The 23,532-nt window shown below is 40.7% G+C and overlaps 1 protein-coding gene and 1 long non-coding RNA gene across 2 annotated transcripts; both read left to right on the top strand.

Annotated features, from left to right (window-relative positions):
* The first annotated feature begins 617 nt into the window (after positions 1-617).
* LOC113041448 (uncharacterized) lies at positions 618-1,221 on the top strand. Its single transcript, XR_003275391.1, has 3 exons — positions 618-671; positions 795-839; positions 1,190-1,221. It is a non-coding gene; the product is annotated as an uncharacterized LOC113041448 (long non-coding RNA).
* Positions 1,222-3,552: 2,331 nt separating this feature from the next.
* On the top strand, positions 3,553-18,321 carry LOC113042473 (collagen alpha-1(XI) chain-like). Its single transcript, XM_026201359.1, has 37 exons — positions 3,553-3,560; positions 3,954-4,007; positions 4,104-4,148; positions 4,302-4,355; positions 4,467-4,511; positions 4,638-4,691; positions 4,769-4,822; positions 5,251-5,304; positions 5,435-5,542; positions 5,778-5,867; positions 6,067-6,120; positions 6,218-6,325; positions 6,427-6,534; positions 6,619-6,672; positions 7,313-7,366; positions 7,461-7,568; positions 7,934-7,987; positions 9,328-9,381; positions 10,221-10,274; positions 10,454-10,507; positions 10,594-10,701; positions 10,773-10,826; positions 10,923-10,976; positions 11,062-11,115; positions 11,198-11,251; positions 11,346-11,453; positions 11,573-11,626; positions 11,776-11,829; positions 12,073-12,180; positions 12,715-12,768; positions 12,925-12,960; positions 13,234-13,287; positions 13,372-13,681; positions 14,527-14,639; positions 14,758-14,826; positions 15,484-15,717; positions 16,216-18,321. Exons 2-37 carry the CDS (start codon positions 3,984-3,986, stop codon positions 16,360-16,362), a joined length of 2,895 nt encoding a protein of 964 aa, XP_026057144.1. The 5' UTR covers positions 3,553-3,560; positions 3,954-3,983; the 3' UTR covers positions 16,363-18,321.
* Positions 18,322-23,532: the final 5,211 nt, after the last annotated feature.

Below are 23,532 nucleotides of genomic sequence, written 5' to 3'. Positions count from 1 at the left end.
ACCACAGAAACTTGGACTCATTCCACAGTTTTTAAAAGGAAATGTGTTGACAGAATGCACTACAATGAAAGTATATAGATATGTTGGCCATTACCCATATGGGTAAGTCTCCCATTCTCAGTGTTTAATTCTCAACACATTATTTGTTGCTTTTACAAACTGTGAGTTGTTTTTTTTTCCTATGGATGAATTTTCATTGTGCATGTTGACTGTACATTTAGTTTGTATGCACTTTGTGTGCTTGATTAAAATCAGCTATAAAGCTTGACAGAAAATACTACTCATTTAGCCAGTTTATGAGGCGACAACACTGCGCAGCAAAGCTATATTTCTCATCGTTCTCAGTGACAGCTAGAGAGAGCTAAAACACATAGTTAAAGTACCAATAATGCACATCCTTTGCTCTTGATTTTGTGGTAATATAGCAGCAAATTAAAAAGTGAAATAAAGAGAATAAGCTTGACATTTTAAATGAACACACACAGTCATAATTAGACTTGCAAACTAAGTAGAAACTTCCCGAGGACTTGAATGCAGCAAAAGTCCTAAACTAATGTCTTTACAAAATGATGATTATCATCATCATGCAAAACTGATGACTTTTTCCCCATTTCACAGGACCATCTGGTGAACCTGGACCTCCAGGTCAACAGGGGAATCCAGGCATACAGGTATACATTTATCTACACTCCAGTACTGACTAATGAAGCAATGCCAGCAGTGCAAATGTGCACTGTTACTGGAGAACAAAAGTGACACTTTTGCCTTTGAATAAAGAATTCTTCTTTTTTCAGGGCTTCCCTGGTCCACAGGGGCCTATAGGCCTGCCAGGAGAGAAGGTAAACTCTACAAGTCTTGCTTTATTTCAGTTTTAAAGCACTGACCTTTGACCCCTTAGTAGACAAGCATTTGAAAAGACGCGTTTGAGTGTGGGTGAGTGAGTGAGCATCTTAGTGTGTGTGCTTTATTTAGGTTTCATATAGAGTTTCCATATTGAGCTAGACAATAATCAATAGCAAAACTCCACATATGTACCACACATACACATACACGCACACCTTCTCTCAAATGTGCTAAGCACATTATGGTTTAACAAGCTGGGCATATGGGTATAAAGGTTTGTTTGTGGTTTGGATCAGAGGATTCTATACTGAGTGTGCATGTGTGTGTTGTTTTTTTTTCCAAACAGGGCCCTGAGGGCAAACCTGGAATGCAGGGCCTTCTGGGATTGATGGTCCTCCAGTAAGTACTGTCTCGCAAAAACTACCATTTATATGCCATGCATTTTAATTAGTTTTATCTATTAAGTATCTCTCCCAGCCAGCAGGGGACACTATGGTGCATGCGGACACATGCACATTGGCAAATTTCATTCACTACATCAAACATTCGCAATGAATCTTCACAGCATTAGTTTCATGCACAGAATTCTGAAAAAGCGATGATGCAGAATCCTTAGTCCAGGCCTGGCCTTTTGTGTTGGCTCATTAGCTGTCTCAGAAACAGGATGTCCCCTAATCAGCCCGCTGTCATGCTAACACCTGGCTATCCTGTTCAAATCACAGGGTCATCCTGGAAGAGAGGGACCCCCTGGGAGAAGGGCACCAGGTGGGTTACAATCACACACACACACACACACACACACACACACACACACACACACACACACACACACACACACACACACACATTGCTGCTCCACTGACCTGAATAAGCGGTGAGAATGTAAAGAGGAAATGGAGAAAGCCAAGAGTCTAAATGCGGCACCATGCAGAAAAGCACTGTCCTGTTCATGGTCCTCTCTGTCTGAAGCCTTTTGTTACAGGCGCTCCAGCTGCAGTCGCTAAATTATCACCGTTCACAAAGCATAACGGCGTGCTTTTATGCATGCGCTATCACAGTAATTGCACACTTGAATCAAGCCATCGGTTTTGTGTGGTCATTGTTTCATTTTCACCAATGTAGACTTGCGCTGCATCATCATCACCAAGCAACATATTATATTGGGCCACAATAGTTTAATCATAGCTAAATGACAGCGTATTATTAGTGCAGTGCTTTCTCCTTCACTGCTTTAACACTAAACTGACATTGCCTCTTTTTCTATTCAGGGTTTATCAGGAGCACAAGGGCCGGTTGGATATCCCGGGCCCCGTGGAGTCAAGGTGAGCTGTTTTGAGATCGCAGCTAGTACAGTTAGCTCCAAAGACACTCAAAGACATTCGGTCTAGGATGGGAGACTTTTGATTGACAGTCCGACTGTGGGTGAATGGCAGACAACCAGGCTCAGTTAGACCAGTTTAATTCTCTCCCGGAAAAACCTTGGACACTGTGCAACACTCGTGATGGACATTGAAAAACTCAACAAGGAGGAAAACGAACCTGTCTGGGCTTGTTTTGTGTGGAAGTGTGTGATGCCTTCAACCATGTGGTCAGAAAAAAAAAAATGGATGCATCCTGCTAGCACATAAAATTTACTCTGAATGGTCGTCATCCAGATTATTGTCGCCTGTGTCTGTATTCTGTCACAGTGGTGTTTTTTATTTGTTGCTGTATTTCTTATCTCCAGCATTTTCAAGCCGTGACTTTTATTACTTTAAACAGTCAGTGTTGGTATTCATGTCAAGACATCCTATCTGAGATTCTGCCTTTCAGGTGAACGTTCCCTACTTGAGGTTTGGAGATGCTGAAGAGATCTCTGCAGCACACACTGATAAATCTGGTTCTTTTCTAACAGGGCGCAGACGGGGTTGAGGGGAACTGAAGGGTAGCAAGGGAAGAAGTGAGAGAAAAAAATAATCCACTTGTTTTCTCATAAACAAAGCCAAGGGAACAGAAGACACATTCAGTTATCCACTATAGTGATAAACCACTGTGCTTTACTGATAGTGGCTTCACATTGATGTATGGCTTTCTCTGTCGTTTCTTGAATGCATCTATGTTTTCTGCTGCGCATCGTGTGGGAGCAATTGCAATGGTATTTGTAGAGAATTTAATTATTTTTGTCCGTTACAGGGTGAAGATGGTTTCCCAGGGACCAAGGGTGACATGGGGCATCAAAGGAGACAGAGTGAGTCTTTCCATTCAACCCGATGAGTGTGCTTGTTAAAACAAACATCATTATTATTGCTCAAACATTTTCAATGCCTTACATATTAAACTACAATATTTGAGTAGTCACTCACTGTTTGTGCTATGGACACAAATTACGCTTCATAGCGTGCAGCTTGTTGATGAAAGGTATTTTGCCAAAAAATTGCATTAAAAAATGGTGATGACCACTCAGAATTTCTTGTGTGTGTGCATTCTCAGGGTGATACTGGGCGCTCCTGGAAATCATGGTGAAGATGGACCGGAGGGGCTGAAGGGTCAGTCAGGACCCATGGGAGAGCCTGGATCTGCTGGCATGCTGGAAAAAAGGTAATTGCAGCATGTAATGGGCATTATTTATATTCCAATTATTTTTGTTACCTTAATTTTCCTGAATTCTCCATTCCATGTGTAGGGCAAACTTGGAGTTCCAGGATTGCCTGGATATCCCGGCAGGGCAAGGCTCTAAGGTAAAGCATTATCATTGAAATATAAACAAATATATATATATATATATATCACAACACCAACACACACAACACACACACACCCACACATATATATATATATATATATATATTATATATATATATATATTTTTTTTTTTTTTTTTTTTTTTAAACAAAATCTGAAAGCCGCAGGTCTCAGTCATGGTATATTAATATTTCAATATTACATTTTTACCTAGGATGATTAATGGCCATTTAGAGGTTGTTTTATTAATAGCTTATCTGAAACTACAATTATTATTTGGCTTATTTATGGCAATGGGACTTCAGAGGTTAATTTGTTAGTTAATTAAATGTAGAGTTTGATTAATGAATGGAATGTGGTAATTGATTAACCTTCGGGTCGGTCCACAGGGATCAGTGGGCTTTCCTGGAACAGCCGGGATGGAAGGAGAGAAAGGAAAGAGGGTAAGAGGCCGATGGCCATGGTACACTGTCCGAGGGACCACACATACCCCGCTGCATCAATGTGTGTGTGTTCATTTTTATATCCTTTCTTTACAGGGTCCTGCTGGACAGACTGGTTCGGATGGTGAAAGAGGTCCAAATGTAAGTCTTAAGCATCCTAATGAAATGTAAAACTTTATTGTTTTAATACATACACATGCAGGGATTATTGAGTGAACAGTAATAATAATTGACTGAACAATTGTTTTAATCATGCATTTTTGTAAGCATATTTAAATGTTCCTGTTGTTGTAGGGTGCACGTGGGGGAAGAGGAGCAAGAGGCCCGACAGGAAAGCCTGGAGCCAAGGTAAGAAATCCAGCCTCATACAGACAATGATCCTTTAGAGATCCTTATAAATAGGTGGTATGGTATGTGTTTAAAATTCGTGTGACATCCCTTTCTTTGTCTTATGCTCAGGGCTCTGCTGGTCATGACGGTCCACAAGGTGCCGCAGGAGAGAGAGTATGTGTTATCTATTACAATTATCTTCGTATTACACAGTCAGTCTATGAAACTAATGTGAGATTTCACATTTCTTTTCATTGCCAGAGATAAATGAATAACAGTGTTTCTTCTACTCTGCTTCAGGGCCCTCAAGGTCCACAAGGACGGGATGGAGAGGCCGGGCCAAAGGGACCAAACGTAAGTGACCAATAAAGAAAGAAAACTCTTTGAGAGAATGAAAGCATATCTCTAAAGTTTTGGGCCTTTCTTTTCAGGGCCCTCCAGGAAAGGATGGGTTGCCAGGTCACCCTGGCCAACGGGGAGAGCCAGTGAGTCAGTTCATATTTTAAAAAGAATCGTTTCATAGAAAGGTAACCATGGTGATGTCCCAAATGGTGTGCTTGATGTGGACTTGTGACACATTTGATGTGACTTGAGAGCGCCCTTATGAATCCTTAAATGACAAATAATCAAAGACCCTGAGACCACTGTGTGTCCCATTTGTCAGTTAATTCCTCGAGTGCTTTTAAGAGCCACTGTTTGCCCTCTGAGCTGAGCTAATGCAGAATTGACAGTGAATTACTACCTGACATTTTATGAGCCATCACATTACCCAAGTGTGGGGTGAGGACAGCATTTGGGACAGGGCCCATCTTGGTCTTTAAATTATTTTCCATATCTAGATACACTGAATAGTTATTAGTTGTTTGATAAGCAGTGGGAAAGAACATTTTCAAATTTAAGTATTTCCATACAGGGATTTCAAGGAAAGACTGGTCCCCCCGGGCCTGCTGGAGTGATTGGCACACAGGTAGGTCGATCATACAGGCTTGAATGAACAATGCCTTCATTCATGGGAGTCTTCGTTCAGTTCCATGAAGCTATGCAACATTTATGAATGTTTGATCTGATCTAACTGTCTCACTTATCTTCTATTCCAGGGAAAAACTGGGGAGACTGGCCCCACTGGAGACAGGGGACATCCGGGTGCCCCAGGACCCCCTGGAGAGCAAGGTCTGCCAGGAGTCACAGGCAAAGAGGGAGCCAAGGTTAGATATAGCATTAGATAAGATGGCATTGAAATCCTTATCATTACATAACACACCAAACACATCCATCTTGTTATAAGTTGCATCGCTCATTACACTCCATATGTTTCCGCTCATTCAATATGAATAGAGCTCCCAGCATGGCTCAGTGCCTATAAAGAGTGATGGATGACTCCTAATGAGTGAGAGAGTTGTGGAAACAGGGATCCATTTTTCTGTGTTCTCTGGTCTCCAGGGAGATCCAGGCCCCGCAGGGCTGCCTGGGAAGAGTGGTCCTGCTGGGCGTCGTGGATTCAGAGGAGAAAGAGGCTTACCTGGCACTCTGGTAATGTACATCAGCACATCTGAGAGAATCTTCTCATAATCCCTGCTGTTATGGCTGCTGCCTTTACATAAGTGACAACTGTTCCAATATGACAGCAGACCTTGTACAAATAAACAGATGGCGATTGTTCTAGTATTTTTTTTTGGCATATATCTTATCTCTACTGTCTCTTTCTATCTCTACATGTATGGCTTATTAGGGTACTGCTGGTCTGAAGGGTGGGGAGGGCCCCCCTGGTGTTGCAGGACCTATTGTAAGTGATTTTTCCATGGTCCTACATTTCCTCCTCCTTTGTGTTTTCCTTAATATACTTCACTTAACTAAAATGTTACATTCCTTTGTCTGTACAGGGTGCCACCGGAGAAAGAGGACCCGCTGGACCTGCGGGTGCCATTGGTCAGCCTGGCCGTACGGGAGGTGTTGGCCCCCCTGGGCCAATGGGAGAGAAGGGCGAGCCGGTGAGTGTCAACAGGATATATTACTTTGTGAATTGAGAAGATTTACTACTGTGCCAGAGTAGCTTCAAGAGCAATTACTAATTACTTCCGTTCCACTTTAGGGTGAGAAAGGTTCATTTGGTCCTGCTGGGCGAGATGGAGAACAAGGGCCTGTGGGATTACCGGGTCCTGCAGGGTCACCTGGTCCACCTGGAGAAGACGGAGATAAGGTACAGCTTTGACTACTTTTTCAGTAGTTGCACATGCCTGCGCTCATACTGCTTGTTATTTATGGGCATGTGTATGTTTTTCAGGGGGAGACAGGTGGACCAGGGCAGAAAGGCAGCAAAGGAGACAAGGGAGAGGGGGTCAGTATCTCTATCTTTTCTCGGGATGTGTCCGAATCCGAATACCGTGTTTGGAAAGGAAATGATGTGTACAGTACTATGGAACCCCTAAAGGCAATAAATGCGAGATGGGAAGAAACATTTATTTAATTGCTTTCTTTCGTAATTATATTGTTGGGTAATTACACTGTATATAAAACACGGGCTTCAGGGAGCAGCTATTAATATGCAGGGCATTGAAATCGCTTTTGTATGTGAGCTCGCTTTTTTACTTTCACTTTCAAGATTCACACCTACTCTGTGTAAACTACGGAGCGGCTGTACTTACCACACATTTTACAAGATTAGATTTCAGTTTACAAGATTAGATGTCAGTGGTGTTCAGGATCTGCAAATCATTTGCCATCATCCTATCAGTCATCTCTCTTTAATCTGTTATGTGGTAAGGGAAATTTTATGTACTGTAATGTAACAAGTTGCTGCTTGCAAGCTGCTAACAATGTCCCTTTAGTGGCTCCGTAGAATGCTTTATTTTTTTACTGTGCCTTTCTGAATATGGATTAACTATTCGGCACATCCCTAATCTTGTCATATGTGCTGAATATTACATGAACTTTCTTTAGAGGTATGTAACACCAAATCTCTGCATTCTATCTCACAGGGTCCCCCAGGGCCATCTGGGAGTCAGGGACCTCCTGGACAGCTAGGAGCACCAGTATGTATGAGTGTGGAGTGCCTGACCCAATGTGAGGTTGATGCTGCTTACAATTCTGTGTGTGTTCATAGCCCAGCACTCATGTCTCTTTCAGGGTCTGGATGGAGAGCCAGGGCCCCGGGGACAGCAAGGAATGTACGGCCCTAAAGGAGATGAAGGTCTTCGTGGTTTTAAAGGGGCAAATGGACCACCAGGTTTGCAGGTACAGCCTATTCCACATACATATAATTTTTCATACCATCTTTCCACACCGCGACTGTAAAGTTAAACCAAACTAAACCTATGAAATCAAATTTGGTTCTATATATATAATAACATAAGGTTGTTTGGTTTTCTGGACATTTTTGCAAATATACATTTTAAATCTACATCCCTGAGTTGTTACATATTGAGCATTCTTTCAGTTCCAGATGTCCTTATCTATTGACTGCATGCACAAATTCACTGTTTGCAAAATCTAAGTTAATCTTCATCCAGATGGGACATAGTTTTCACAGTTCATTGAGGGGGTTAATCCACCTTAATTCTGAAATGTGTATGAGTCTAAAATTAACTGTGTTTCTTTAGGGAATGCCAGGACCCCCAGGAGAGAAGGGAGAGACCGGAAATGTTGGCACTATGGTAAGATGTGCAGATCACATATGTACTACTCATATCAATACTAGAATCTGTTTTTTTTAGCATCTATAATACCCCTAAATGATACACAATGCATGCAGCAAGTTTGAAAAAAAAGGATCTCTTTTAGTTCCTGCATTTTATTTTTTAAATTAAATTTTAATCATTGAATTTCAATCGAGGCATTTTAGGAAGTTGAACAGTGCATATTGACATAGTGAATTGCTAATAGAAATGGAAAATGTAATAATAATCTATATAGAGATATAGAAATGGAATTGTCCAATTCTCCAAAATAAAAAGGAAGATTCATAAGTACAGCACTTATACATCAAAGTTGTCCCAAACTGAGGAGTAAGTCAGTCCAACATTCCAAACCTGCACAGAAATTCTCTTAACAGGACTCTCTGTGTGTAGCATGAGAGGCAGTAGAGAACTATAATACAGTGAAAGATGAGGAAACCATGAGAGAAGCTGTGTGAGACTGGGGCATTATTCATGTGTGTGAGTGTATAAGTGTCAGGCCCGTGTGAGCCGAGAGTGACAGAAGAGAGAGTAATGCTGGTTCTGAAGTGGAAGGCAGCGTGACAGCTGCTAATCAGATTACTGTGAGCCTGGGCTGTCTAATGAGCGCGCTCCTTTGTGACAGTCTTCTCGCGGCTCCGTCAACCATGAAGGAATGCAAAACAAGATTGTCAACAGTTCCACACACATGCACGATTAGATGAAGTGCATCAAAACCGGGCAAAAACAAAGCCACAAGACCTAACTGGGAACATCTCATCCATGAGTGAATGCTGTGGATCATGGGATTTCCAAGCCCTAATGCACAGCCACTGAATTTCAAGTTTTCCCTGTACCAGTTTGCGTTAAGCCTCTTTGATGGATTCTGAAGAGTAGGGTATTGTATATTGTTGAGCCTACACACTCAGCCTTGGTGTTGATCCTCGCGGTAGTCTATCCAGCTGGATGCCTCGCACTGCACTAATATCTCTTGGTGAAGACCGTGCGTGGCGTGCTAGCAATGATTTTGGTCAGTTTGATTAATGGCTCATGTTCCACCCTCTGCAGCAATAAGTGGTTTGCCTCAGGAGTTGAGAATTCATGCAGTGTAACCAGAGAATGGAGAAGTGAGATGCTCCTCATTAAAACCCAGGCACAGCACACAGAGAGGAAATCAGCCCGCCCTTAATAGCCTGTCACCACCATGTCAGAGATGTAGGGGAAAAAAAACACCTCTCTGACACAGAGAAACGAGCTGATCGTACAAAAAGAGGAGAGAGAGCAAAAGAGAGAGTACATGTCTAATGAGATAAATGCTTAATCTTTTTGCTTCTCATTAGGGCCCTCCAGGACAACATGGCCCACGTGGCCCCCAGGGACCCAGTGGGGGAGAGGTAAGTGTCTTTGTGTTTTCCTTTCTGTCTATCAGACCGCTGTGCAGTCAAGTTCAAGCATAGGACAGTAGATTAGTGCTGATTAGGGGTTGTCGTACCAGTACTGCTGAGACATAATGAGAAGTCTTTGTTTCACGACTCCAAAAAACCCATCCAGTGTATCAACACTCTTCCGTACCGCAGATGAACCCCCCCACCCCACATACGACACCTCATATCTCTTTCCTCAGTCTTTCATCCTCCCCATATCTCTTTCTGCCCACCCATGATTTTGAGAGTTGAATTATTAACAAGAAGTGGGATATGATCCTTCTGCAAGAGTTATATTTACTTCTCTATGAATGATTAAGGAATATTAGACTATCATCCTTGAGAGAGAGTTACATTTACCTCTATTAATGGCCGCCTTTGAACATCTCCCATGTGTTAATAATTGAAAAGCGAGAGAACAGAGACAGATGCGGCAGTGACCCGTACACCAGCACTCTCACAGAGCTGGAGAGGAAAAGAGAAGTGTTGTGCACCGGAGCTCTTTGTGCCCATCATATGAGAAGCATCCAGTATAAATGTGCTGGTCATCTATTTGGCTGTGTGCACCTCACTTAAAGTCTCCAGAGGCAAAAGGGCAACCACTTCAGTTTAGACTCACCCAAGATATTCATACTCAGCCACTGCAGCCATAAACGCCTCTGCCAGGAGGAAGCTGGATAGTGTGGCGTTTTACACCATGCTTGGTAGTCTGTAATCTCATCACTGTAATGTCAACAGTCTGCAACTAGAGTAGACAGCCTTGCATGCATTATGTATGAAACTGACTTAGTTTTGTTCTGTGTGGCAAGGGTCCTCAGGGCATGCCGGGTGGAGTGGGCCAGCCAGGAATGGTGGGAGAAAAGGTATACCTCCCTCTCACTGTCCATAAGTGTTTTTTGTGATTTATGGGGGAGGTTGTGTTTATTTGTTGGAGGGTGCTGCCTCTGTAACTACGTAAACATGTAAGCCTAAGTATGATAGATGGTTGCTTTCTTTCTTTTTGCTTCCTTCTCTTTGTCGGTCTCTATTGCTCTTTCTCTAGGGTGAGGATGGAGAAGCAGGCAATCCAGGAAATGTTGGTGAAACTGGCCCCCCTGTAAGTAATGTCTTCCTGTTACCTCTTTTCTCATTAGTCTTTGATCCCCCTTGTATCACTAAGCACCCTGTTGCTTTAATGTCAAGGGAGAGAAAGGTGAAGTGGGTGAGAAGGGTGATGCTGGCCCCCCTGGGGCTGCAGGACCCCCAGGAATCAGAGGCACACCTGGATCAGATGGACCCAAAGGAAACCCAGTGAGCAACTATTCCCATAGTTAAAACTGTCAGGATATTTATACTCTGACACCATCCATTTTCCTCAATAGGGTCCCCTTGGATTTCCTGGAGACGCGGGACCCCCTGGAGAGCCAGGTGCGAATGTAAGTGCAGCAAAACCTGCTTCAATTCAAGCTTCAAGATTGACACATTTTGATGGCAAATTCACATGGTGATTTGAATACAATTTTTGGTATTAGGGCATTGATGGTGGTCCAGGAACTAAAGGGGATAATGGCGAACCTGGTAAAGCTGTAAGTGGAGTATTCAAGCACTTAGAGATATCGATGTAATGATATATTTGAGAAGCTTATTAAATAAATATTCTGTTTTGAACAGGGACCCCCAGGAGCCTCAGGAGAGCCTGGCCCTCAAGGGCCACCTGGACGGAGGGTGAATTTCAATTTTGCACTGAATGACTCCCATACTATAAAAGTAAAAACTGTAATCTAATCACTAGTCTCCTTCTACACAGGGTCACGTAGGTCCTGAGGGAAATGAAGGGAAACAGGGAAAAAATGGGGCAAAGGTGAGATTATTAAATAATAAATCTTCACATAAACTCATGTGTCGCATGCACCTCTTTTTTCAACAAAAACAACTGTCATTTCTATCTTTTTCAGGGTTCTGCTGGTGCGGAGGGTCCAATGGGAAAAACAGGGCCTGTCGGACCACAGGGACACCCTGGAAACCCTGGTCCAGAGGGATTGCGTGGGATTCCAGGCTCTGCTGTGAGTCCATGTTACAGAAAATCAATCTAGCAATAGCAGATATTGAATAATGTGACTTACCCACACTTATTATTGATCTCTCTGACCGCTTAATCTATCTTGAACTTGAACCTTTTCAGGGAGAGCAAGGGTTAAATGGGCCCCCAGGGCAAACGGGACCCCCAGGACCAATGGTAAAGTTTTCACCACTACTTTCTCTCCCATATATATCTACAACTGTATCAAATGCTGATCTAAGAAAAGAAAACAGATGATTTTGGGTTTGTGGCAAATTCTGCCTCAAAATGAAATTGCCTTTTGTGTCTGGCTTTGCTTTATATAGGGTCCAACTGGATTACCAGGACTGAAAGGAGATCCCGGCATTAAAGGAGATAAGGTTTGAGAGTATCATAAACACTTCACACTGCGAGTTATGAAACCTGACTGCATCATAGATGTGTGTGTGTTTTTTTCTTTTCGATTACAGTTCATCTCGCACTAAAGCCAAGCAGAAAACATATCTTCCTAGCACTGTGCTCATTGTGAAATATTGTGAAGTCTTTGTGTTTGCAAAATTATGACGTGGTAACTAATGGCTCAGTGCCCTAGTCTTAACTCTGCTGGTCTTTATGCTGTCTAGGGTCATGTCGGGCTGATTGGACTTATTGGACCACCAGGAGAAATGGGGGAGAAAGGAGATCGAGGCCTGCCAGGAAATCAGGGAGTACAAGGCCCCAAAGGAGATGGTGTATGTATACATTTCAGCTATGATCAACATTATATACTTTATAGTATATAAGCATTTGATTTTAGAGCATTAGCATTTAGAGTTTTATAAAATGCATGTATGCTTTTTATAAAAATGTATTTAAATGTATGTAACATTAACAGTACGCAACAATGCACAAACATTCTCAAACAAGCCAATCACAAATTCACTAAGCACATGCTAAGGAACCTGAAAAAGTGTGATTGTTTCATGAGAAAAGTTTAATAAGAAGCTATAATTTTCTTTTATGACCAATGTCTTAGAAAGGTAGGATGCCTTTGAATTTAATGTCTATTTTGTTGATAGATTGGTGGGCAAATGTTAGCATGATGACTAGTAGCCAGCACAGAAGTTGGTAGAATCTTGGTTTGTCAGGCGCCAATGAAAAAGACCGATAATAATAATGGAATTGTTCAAATGTAAACATATTGGAATGATGTTAAACATACCCCCTTAACTGTCTTTATTAATGGAGGTCTTAAAGAAAATGTTATTCTGTTCTCTTGATAATAGGGTGTTTCTGGCCCCCCCGGCCCGACTGGTCCACCTGGATTCCCCGGGTTGTCTGTGAGTTGCCATTAATGAAACATTCCATTTTCTTCACTTTATTTACCTTAGTTTTATTGAAGGACAACAACTCCTTCTGAAGGTACCTGTTATGTTTACATTTATTTATGGAGTCAGTGCAATTCTTTTTTTTATTATTTTCTATCTCACTGGTAGGGTGCAATCGGTGAGAAAGGATCTAAAGGAGACCAGGTTGGTATATATATGTTTTTCATTGCAATCCTATTTTTCAGCCTCTCTGTGTTCATATGGTATTTTTTTTGTTTTTTATCTGAGCTTTTGCTTCTGTTATGAAACCTGAGTGAAAGACATTGTCAGTGCCTGAGTTGTATCCTGCTTCTCTAACTTGGATAATCCCTCTGAACGAATCGCCCCATGAAGCGCTGTGTTGGCAGGGGCCTTTGAGGGAAATGCCATTTTTAGGGATGCCTGACTAAACTGTTTCTGTTTCTCTCCCCACCACAGGGAGCCATCGGTGCAAGAGGAGATCCAGGACCTGCTGGCCCACCTGGAATACCTGTGAGCCATCATAAAGTCTCCTTACTTTTCTGTTTCTTTCTGTTTTCATGTCTCCTCATGTCACCTATCACTCTGTTTCTCTAGGGCCCACCAGCCACCATGATCGAGCCTCTGCCAATCAGAGAGGGACGAAAAAAGCGAAGGACACACTCAAACCAACAAGGAGCCACAGTCAGGTCAGAGAGTGAGGACGAGGAAGCAGTTCAGTTCAATATGGAGGATTTCCTACAGGCAGACGAGTCCCTGGATGAGCCTGAAGGCATGGAGGAGGTGTTCGCTTCACTTAACTCAATGAAAACAGAGGTGGAGCTCATGAGAAAACCACTCGGGACCTTCGAGAGTCCTGCCCGCACATGCAAGGAGCTGATGTTGTGCCATCCAGAATACAAGGATGGTGAGGAAATTTACACACATTTCCCGTTAGTTAATTAATTTCTCCTATGGGGAATTCACTAAGAATGCCTGCTAATTGTGCCCGTCTTGGTTTATTTGCACATGCTTCCTGTTCACTAAAGGAATTATGCAAATCAGGTAAAAGCACACAATTTAAGATGAATAGAATTTGCATAGTGCAATTCTCTATCAATCAGGTCAATTCAGAGTGCTTGGTTGTAAAAGATGCTGCAGACTACCACAATCTGACAAACTTCAATGGAACTATATACGTAGAATCACTACATTCCACCGAAATCCAGACACCTGAATCAGCTTTTAAAAATGCAGAATGTGCACTTGTCTACACCACACATCTGGAGATATCCAGATGTCTGTCAAACTTTTCCTTTTCTTGTCAAAACGGCACTAATTGGAGTTTATTTGAATTTGTTTGAATTTATGCACTTGGAATTAACAACATACAGTTGTTCATTCTCTGGGAATCGACCTCATGACCTTTGTGTTGCTAGTGCCATACTTTACAGTTTGAGCTACAGTAATGTCTTCCTTTTCTTGCCATACATTTTAATTCTACTTCATTTTAGATTCATGAATTAATTTGTAATATAAAAAGGATTCTCAATTCTGAATCCCACATGACATTTGCAAATAGCACTAGCAGTATTTTTAATGATTCTAATTTACATGGAAAAGAGCTGTTTGTGCTCTTTGTGCATTTACTTAATTTAAAAAAAATTAATTACTGTAATTGACTATTTAGTGAATTTGCCCCATGTTATTCTCCCCAGCTAAATGAGTATTCAAAAACTATTTTAAGAGATCTTACAATCCACCCCCTCTTAGGTGAATATTGGATTGACCCAAACCAAGGCTGCCATCGAGACTCCATTAAGGTTTTCTGCAACTTCACTGCGGAGGGGGAGACCTGTCTGCATCCTGATAAACGATTTGAAACGGTGACTCTCAGACCATACTCACAAACACTGCACACGTCTTCCTGCAGTCTGAGTTCAACAGGACTTCTGGAGTCTGAAGAAAAACACATCTGATCTGTCTCCTCATCTCTCAATACAGGTGAAGCTGGCCGCCTGGAACAAAGAAAAAACGGGCAGTTGGTACAGCCAGTACAGAAAGGGCAAACAGGTGCTTTTCCCTTCCATTGTTTTTCTCTCATCTTTGAACAGTCTGACTGTCAACACAAGTTTGAATCTAGACACCTTTTTATATAACTTTTTGCCTCAAAATGATTTATGGTCAACATAAACAGAAAGGCAGTTTCTTAGAAACATACTGCCACATGGAATAAATAGACCAGATGTTATTCAGAATTTTTACTCTCAAATTAATGACGGAACATGGTGAAAGAGATTTTCTAAACTGTCAAACACTCAACAGAGATGTATCACTCAGTGGGTATGTGTCTTTGATAAAAAAAAAAAAAAAATGGTATGTCTGGTCTACAAAAGGGATATGGTGGAATTTATATGCGGCTCTATCTGAAATGCCTTGGGCCAAACTCTCTTGAGTGCACGCTAGCGACCTCCATCCGTCTTGACTCATTAAATGATGCTTGAAACTAACAGCTAAAGCCTGTTTCACTCGGAGCTCATTCGTAAGGTGTGACATCTGACCTTGTTATAGAGATTTAGGCAGACAGATGTCACTCTCTCCTGCCTTTGTTAGAAATAACATCTAGGAGGGGTGTGCAAGTTTGTATGGATGTCACGCAATCAGTGTGTCTAAAGAGCTGTCTTTGATTAAGCTGAGTGCTCCTTACCCATGATTCCCCCATTGCTGCAGTTCTCCTATATTGACACTGATGGAAATCCAGTTCCTGTGGTTCAGCTGACCTTCCTGAAGCTCCTCAGTGCCACAGCTACGCAGAGCTTCACCTATAGCTGCCAGAACTCCGTCGGCTGGTACAACGTGGCGAGCCACAGCCATCAACATGCCTTACGGTTTCGCGGCAGCAACGACGAGGAGATGACACAAGCCAAATCGCCCTTTATCACATCACTGCATGATGGTTGTCAGGTGAGGAGATTTTAAGATGACCTCACGCAAGCAGTTTGTCGACTGGTTAGTGAATAAACACCCTCAAATGTATAGTGCAATTCTAGCACACCCCAAAAACCAAATCAAGGCATAAGGGGACCCTTGATAGTTACTGCAGCTCTTTTCTGGTGTACCTGAAGAACCTGGTTATACCGTCACCGTGGGTTTGTTGTTTGTAAACAGTAATTTGGTCTGTATGGGAACTTCTTTATAAAAATGCCCACACTTAGTTTCTTGGAGTTTAATGAATCACCAAATTAGCCTTCCCTTAGTGGAGAATGGGGAGCTAAAAACAGTCAGAACAAGCTAATTCTAAAATAGCACCCAAATAAGCCTATTTCAGCAGGAGTTTAATGCGTTATACAACAACAGAACCTCACAGGGATACACTCAGCAATTCATAACTGAGCAAAAATACACTACATAAGTCCAAACCAGGAATCTTCTTTCAGCTCACGTTTCATTTTCTTTCCACAGACGCGTAAGGGTCAAGAGAGAACCGTGCTGCGGATCGACTCGCCGCGGTCAGAGCTTCTTCCGATCATAGATGTAGCAGTATCAGACTTTGGGAATAACAACCAGAAGTTTGGCTTCCATGTTGGACCTGTGTGTTTTAATGGCTAAAACAGAGCGCCTTATCACAGGACTCGCCAGCTAAAGAAACGAGGCCACCAGTGATATTTATTAAGTGATATGAAGACGGTGGGTTTGTGGCATGTTTCCAAATGACTGTTGAACTTCTGATGGGTTGCAGAAGCCCACAAATCAATGGTGGCTATGCAAGGATGGCAATCAGGACAAATTAAGCACATTTATTAAAGGGAAGTCTTTTTTATCTCCTTTTTATACTGTACTCACCTGTGGATTAAATTATGAGGCACGACCCACTAGAGTTCCCAGAACTGCTCCGGCTGAAAAACAAATACATCGTCTGTCTGTCATCTGCGCCACAGACCGTTTTAGCCCATAGCATACTGTATTGAATTTACAGCCTGTGACTGGGATCTCATATTTGTTTGTCTCATTTGATAGCTATGATTTGAAATTAATTTGCCACTTGAGGGATCCGCTTCGACATTGAAGAGTAAATATTTCTGAGCCCCATTTTCCCGCCTTGACTGCAATATGATGCCACCTGAGGCAAAGTATACCTCTTTACTAGTTTGACAAGAAAATACCACCCCGATCTGTTTGTAATTCCTCGCTTAGATATTCCCCGTCACATCAGAAATGCAGTGTTACTCATCTTTAATCAGTACACGCTCATACTTTACATAAACAATGTTAAATAAGGCCCGAGCTTTTCAAAATGCAAAGCAGTTTATGCATGACTCAAATGGAGCCCAGCTGCTTATTAATATGTAAAGTAGTCCGCTCACTTAAGCTGCTTGTCCTGTTAGTGGGCAGCATAGTATGTTTGCCTGTCAGTGATCCATGTTTCCATGGTGCTAGCGTATCAACCTTTGCTCCACATAGCCGATTTGCTTCATATATGTGTAGTAATGAATGAAAAATACTGTGTCGGATTGAGAGAGGGGTGTCATATGAACATTACACTGAAGACTAATTAAATTATGCTTCTTTTTTATGTAAACTCACTTATATCTGAAGTTCCTGATCATCAACCTCAAAAGTACTGTGTGCTGTGTATGTGTGTTGATATGTCTTGTTTGTTGTGTGGAACACTGTGGTGCTAAAGCAATTCGTTTTTTATATTCTGCTACGTGTAATGATAATTTGTTGTCTCGGGGCAGAGGTAGGAAAAGGGAAGACATATGTGGTGCTTAATACTAATGGAGGGAGATAAACACTCACAGAAAAAAAGTGCTGTTATATACAGCCAATATGGTGCAAAACATATTTGTAAAGAGCAGGCTTGCAGATGATGTAATGTTTATATCTATATAATATATTGCAAATGATATAGGCCTACACAAAATTGCTAAGAGTAAATGCATTTTATACAATGTTTACTTAAAACTTAAAATTGAAAAAAAGAATAGGTTTACATTCTGTTGAAAATGAAAGTAAATAATCTGTATTTTTCTAACCCCATTGACCCTATTAACTCCTCATTAACTGACTTATATCATTTTGCAGGCAAATACATCACGATTTAAGAATTTTGTACTGTAAAGCAATACAAAAATACAGACTAAGGCAAGGTTGTTATTTGACTCACATAAAGCAAACTACCAAATCTGTTAATCATTACATTCAATTAAACACACTTTATTCACAAAAATTAAAACCAAAAATATATATTTTTTATATTATCTATTGACAGGATTGCTTTGAAACTACATAATGTGGATCAACCTAATTTGTTAATTGGACAATCCCAAAATGACTAAATATTGACCGATTAATTGACCCGCTAGCTATCGCTAGCATCCTTATTTCTAAACTAACTAGTCCTGCCCATCCTGACCTCTGAACCCTCCTTTGTATAGTGTCTGTGCTACTAATTTTACACGGTGTACAGTTATTATAAAGTATGAATGATAATACTTATTCTTTTTCCTGACAATTGTATTTGTGAAAAAAATGAGCGAATTAAAAAATGCTGTTCTTTTAAGGAGACCTTTTCATTGTCTTCGGAGTGCAAGTAATTTTGGGGGTTTTGAAGCGTGTGTCTTTTTTGGAAAGGATCAGAGGCACTGTGATGTCTTCTGTAAAGGCAACAGACAAGCATGTCTCTTCATTAGCCGCAGCTACATTCTCTCCATTCTCTCGCTCTCTCTGCACTTGTAATCAACATCACTTCCTACCTCGCAGATGTAATCAACCCTGATTCACTCCCCAGTTCATTTATTTCAATTAACTTTTGTTTCCTTCCCCAGGAGAAGAACCACGAGGAGAAGGGGAAGCAGACAGCCCTTTATGTGAACGTGGGTGCGTAAATAATGAAATGGCATTGGATTAAAAAGTGAGCCAAGGAGAATTAACCATATCTGCGCAGGGACACAATGAAATAGGGCAGGGAATTGGCAACCCACCCCACTCACCTCCCCTTGGTTTTGTCCCTGTCTGCTGCGTGTTTTGCTAATGCGCTGTTCTTTCCTCCTCTCAACCTCTGCAATTATTTATAAGCACACAAATGAAGCATTCTGAAACCAGCAAGAGATACCCGCTCACCTCTTGAAAGTGAATAAATTGCCTTCGGTGTTGTTGGCACAACAAGCGCATCTCCTAGAAGCGCCGTATTATCGCTTTTGAACTAAAACGGTTATTCAGAAGTGAAATGCAATCTCTCATCTCTGATTGCAAATAAGAAACATGAGATGCTTTCTCTTCTAGAAATATTGGAATTGATGTATATGTCAGTTCCGAGGCTTGAAGCACTCTATGCAGGAACATGGGCGGAAATGCTTCTAGGTGTGCAATCTTGATTTTGTGTGCCGCTGTGTTCCAAACTCAATTCATATCATAATGCAAGCGGGCACTATGCCAGTAAACTTTTATTTTTTTGCTATAGCGTGTAGAAAAATCTTTAAAGGGGTCATATGATGCGATTTCAATTTTTCCTTTCACTTTGGAGTGTTACAAGCTCTTGGTGCATAATGAAGATCTGTTAAGTTGCAAAGACTAAAGTCTTAAATCCAAAGATATATTCGTTATCAAGAATAATTTAAAACATCTCGTTCAAACACGCCCCCACATGTCTACGTCACTATGTGGAAATATTTGCTTAATGCCGCCCAAATGTACACGCAAAGAAAGAAGGCATGGTTTCAGTAACCGCAGTTAGTGTTGAAGCAGTCATGTCAGGGAGATTCTGTGTGTTTCTAGGTGAAAGAGAAAGCACTTTATTTGGTCTTCCAAAAGTAGATGCATTTAGGAATCTTTAAGATTACTTACAACAGAACAGCAACGCATTTTATGGATGACTGTTTCGTGAACCCATGAGAGGAGGTCATTCTGACTTTGCTGCGACGATCTGGCGGTTCTGAATCAGCTACTGTAAGTATGTTTTGTTATAAATTTAAGTATTTGCTATTGACTGTTCAAATGCAGAGTTTTGCATGTTGCATGTGTGTGTGAGAGAGAGAAAGAGAGAGGGGATCACACTGTGGAGTCAGTTGTCTTAACCGTCCGTGGCTTGTGTACTGCAAACACATATGAGCTTCATCACTGTGTCTGTCACACCACTCCGTTCCCCTTTCAGGCTTGAACTGCAGGTAAAACTAAGGACATTATTGACGGTCTTTACATTTATTTTGAAAGAAAGCTTGTGATTATGGAAAGGGGCATGACATTTCCCACGAGTGCTTTCGGTGATTGGCCAATCACAATGCACTGGGTGAGTTGGCCAATCAGAGCAGACTGCACTTGTTGGAAGGAGGGACTTTGTAGAAAACGATGCGTTTGAGAGAGGTGGGGCATAGAGGACCTATAATAATGTACAGTATTTGAAAAATAATGTGTTTTTTGAACCTTAAAGCATGTTAACACATTCTGTTACACCAAATACACATAATAATGATCTTTAAAAAAGCATCATCAGACCCCTATGAAAGTAGGCAATATCTATAAATTAAATTATATCTTTACTGGTGAGATTCTGAAATGAAACTATCCCATGATGCCACGAAAGATGATTGTTGAATGGCAGTGAAGTGACACAACTGATGTTGTAGATCACGTGACAATGACAACATGACAGATGTAGTACATCCTAATTACATTCATACTATCTAGAACCCATTGTTTTATGGTTGTGAAGTACGTAGTCAGAAATTAATGATTTTGGAAATTTTTTGGACAATTTTTCTATCCATTGACCAAGCATTTCTGTTTCAGTTCTTGTGAAAAGCTTTTAATTGTTTAATGCATATTACATTTATTTATGTGTTTATTCATTCTATCAAAACTTCATATTATTGTAAAAATATGTCAAAACAGTGATATTTCAGTTGTAGTATTATGCGTTATAACATTTTTTCCTGTACTGTCTTTAAGTTTCTTATTTAAGTTTTCAAAATCAATGAAGGACATTCATGAGAACCTGAGAATGTAAATAAGAACAAATGAAAACCACAAAAGTAAAACCATGACAATGAGAATTTTATAGGGAAGAATAATGACCAAAATTTTAATAATAATAATTTTACAATGTGAAAAATATGAATAGTCTTATATTATGCAAACTATAATTTTATTATTTTATTCATGGGTGATTTTGACATGTTTTATGTTTTTTTCCCACTCTAATATGCTCGCATTTATTTATATTGTTCACACACAACAACTTCTTTCTGGTCGCCCTTTCTTTTTGTCTCTTAGGGAAAAATTCAAGTCACCCCCCTGGGACTCTCCTCAAGGGTAGCATTAATGAAAGAAAAAGCTCTATTTTCTCCTCTTTTAGCTTCCCTCAATCCAATCAAATTTTAACTATCTTAAGCTCTGTGCCTGTAAAGGTCACTCCCCACAGTTGCCAGAGAATAGCGATGAAGTGGAGGTGGCTGTCCGCATGCAGCTAGTTCCAGCTGCACATTTTCTCTTCTGTGAACGGGCAGCACAGCGTTTCGGCACAAGCTGATAGCTGGCCAGTCCCTTACACTGATCTCTTATCAGTGGGTGGCATGAGATTTCTACATTACTGATGTTCTGAGACCTCTGGCTCAGAGGCATCAGGATATTCAGACACGTCTCTTACCTATATCCCCACATCTGAGCCGTGCTTTTATCCTCTGGCCTCTCTGTGATGTGCTGCGATCTGATAGATACAGAGAGAGAGTGAATGGAGAGTCCCCTAATACGAGCTCAGCTAATGTGCTTCAGCCTCCACAGTTCTTCTGGAGCAGTAATGAGCCTCTCCTCATCCTTTCCTTCACCACCAGTCTCTCTCTACACACATTCTACTTCTTCTCTTGCTTTATGTTCACTCAATTTTTCAGTCCCCTATCTCTACCTTTCAGTGTGACATTATTTCTAAAACGGCTGCACGTGTTGTTATCGCACAGAGTAAATAGATGAATTAAACAGACATTCAGACATTCAGTAACAAGTAATTTTTTTGTGATAAAACATTATCTTATCTATAAAATTTATCTTCTTAATTTTTTTTATTCTCTTTTATCTTTTCTTCTTCTGATGATCAGAATATTGGCAGGGAAAGTAAAATATATATTGAAAGTATTCCTTATTGTTGAGCCCTGGGTTGTGTGTTATCCCAAACTATTTTTTTGTTGAACATCACCTCCCAGAACCACAGACTCCTGAGTCACCATCAATAATAGAAGAGATTTCACTGTTGTTACACACAGTTGTGTGAGGCCTACATACAGTACATTCCTGACAGGGAAGAGCAATGCATATTTATATTCAGAGCTACTGTTGCTGCTGTGGAAGTCCTCAACCCATCTGCTAAAATGATGAAAATGTGCCATTCCACAAGTCATTTCTATACTTGATTCTCAGTAGTCAAAATGAGAACAAAAATATGTTTGCTGATTTATGTGTGCAAACCGGTGCTCAACCCATGGTCTTCTTTATTCTCTATTTCCTTGGCTTTGGAGGAGAGAAATGATTTCTCTGACTTCAGGCCATCTGAAGTGATTATCAATAAAGCAAACATTGACTGAGCTGAACAGAAGAAGGAAGACAGAGCTAGAATTAGCAGCACTGCAGTAAACTCAGTGGATAGGACCGCTGACAGGGACAGTGTCAGATTATTATCTCTGAGACGGAAAGACGCAGCCGCTTGTCTGACTCCCCCTCTTCTTTTAGATTTTTTCATGAAGTAGCGTTGCTTTGTCATTTTCATTTAATGCAGTCTTCAGCATGAAGGGTGCACCAGCTTCTCTGAGTGGGAACATCAAACCACCCAATCTGAGTGTGTTATGCAAAATTCACTCAGACAAATTTAAAACATGCCATATAAGATAGTTAATTATAAACTTTACAAATCCATGGTAGCCATAGTTTTTTCTGAGTTACTATTGGCATTGGCATTAAAGTTACTATTGGCATAATTCACCCAAAAAAAAAAAAAAATTCTGTAATCTTTTACTCATTCTAAACCAATACGCCTTCAGTTAATCATAAATTAAGATATTAAACCTAAAAGAGGTGTCATCCCTCCATTAAAACTCCTGGTAAGCAAAACTTGAAAGATCCAAAAAGCTATAGATTTTTAAATTAAATAGACATGTTCATTTCTGTAATGAACTGTTTAAATTTTGAGTGCATTTCTACACTGTTAACTGAAAACATGTTTTTACTTGATGCTACATCCACGCCACTAGATTTCAGTATAAAGACGACTGCCATATTATCCAAAACAAGAGAAAATATTAATATTGAACACCCCTTTTAAAAAGTTTTACAGGTGCTTCTCAATAAATTAGAATGATGTGGCAAAGTTCATTTATTTCAGTAATTCAACTCAAATTGTGAAACTCATGTATTAAATAAATACAATGCACACAGACTGAAGTAATTTAAGTCTTTGGTTCTTTTAATTGTGATGATTTTGGCTCACATTTAACAAAACCCCATCAATTCATTATGTCAACCAATTAGAATACTTAAAAAACATTTTTAGTGAACTGTTGGCCGTCTGGAAAGTATTTTCATTTAATCTACATATACTTAATACTTGGTAGGGGCTGCTTTTGTTTTGATTGCTGCCTCAATTCGGTGTAGCATGGAGGTGATCAGTTTGTGGCACTGTTGAGGTGATATGGAAACCAGATTCTCTAACACACCAACACCATGGTAATTTAACCAACTTTTGGTGCTTTTAAGAGTCTGGGCAGGTGCCAAATCCTGCTGGAAAATGAAATCAGC

Source organism: Carassius auratus, chromosome 3, assembly GCF_003368295.1.
Source record: "Carassius auratus strain Wakin chromosome 3, ASM336829v1, whole genome shotgun sequence".
Classification (NCBI taxonomy): Eukaryota; Metazoa; Chordata; class Actinopteri; order Cypriniformes; family Cyprinidae; genus Carassius; species Carassius auratus.
The sequence above is the reverse complement of the archived record's forward strand: the minus strand, read 5'-3'. Positions and strand labels throughout refer to the sequence as shown.

Excerpts from the sequence above, each read along its gene's own strand:
- LOC113042473 (XM_026201359.1), top strand. The coding sequence starts at position 3,984 with ATGGAAGGAGAGAAAGGAAAGAGG. Across the intron at positions 4,008-4,103 it reads AAGGAGAGAAAGGAAAGAGG|GGTCCTGCTGGACAGACTGG; the intron begins GTAAGAGGCCGA and ends CTTTCTTTACAG. Across the intron at positions 4,823-5,250 it reads CTGGCCAACGGGGAGAGCCA|GGATTTCAAGGAAAGACTGG; the intron begins GTGAGTCAGTTC and ends ATTTCCATACAG.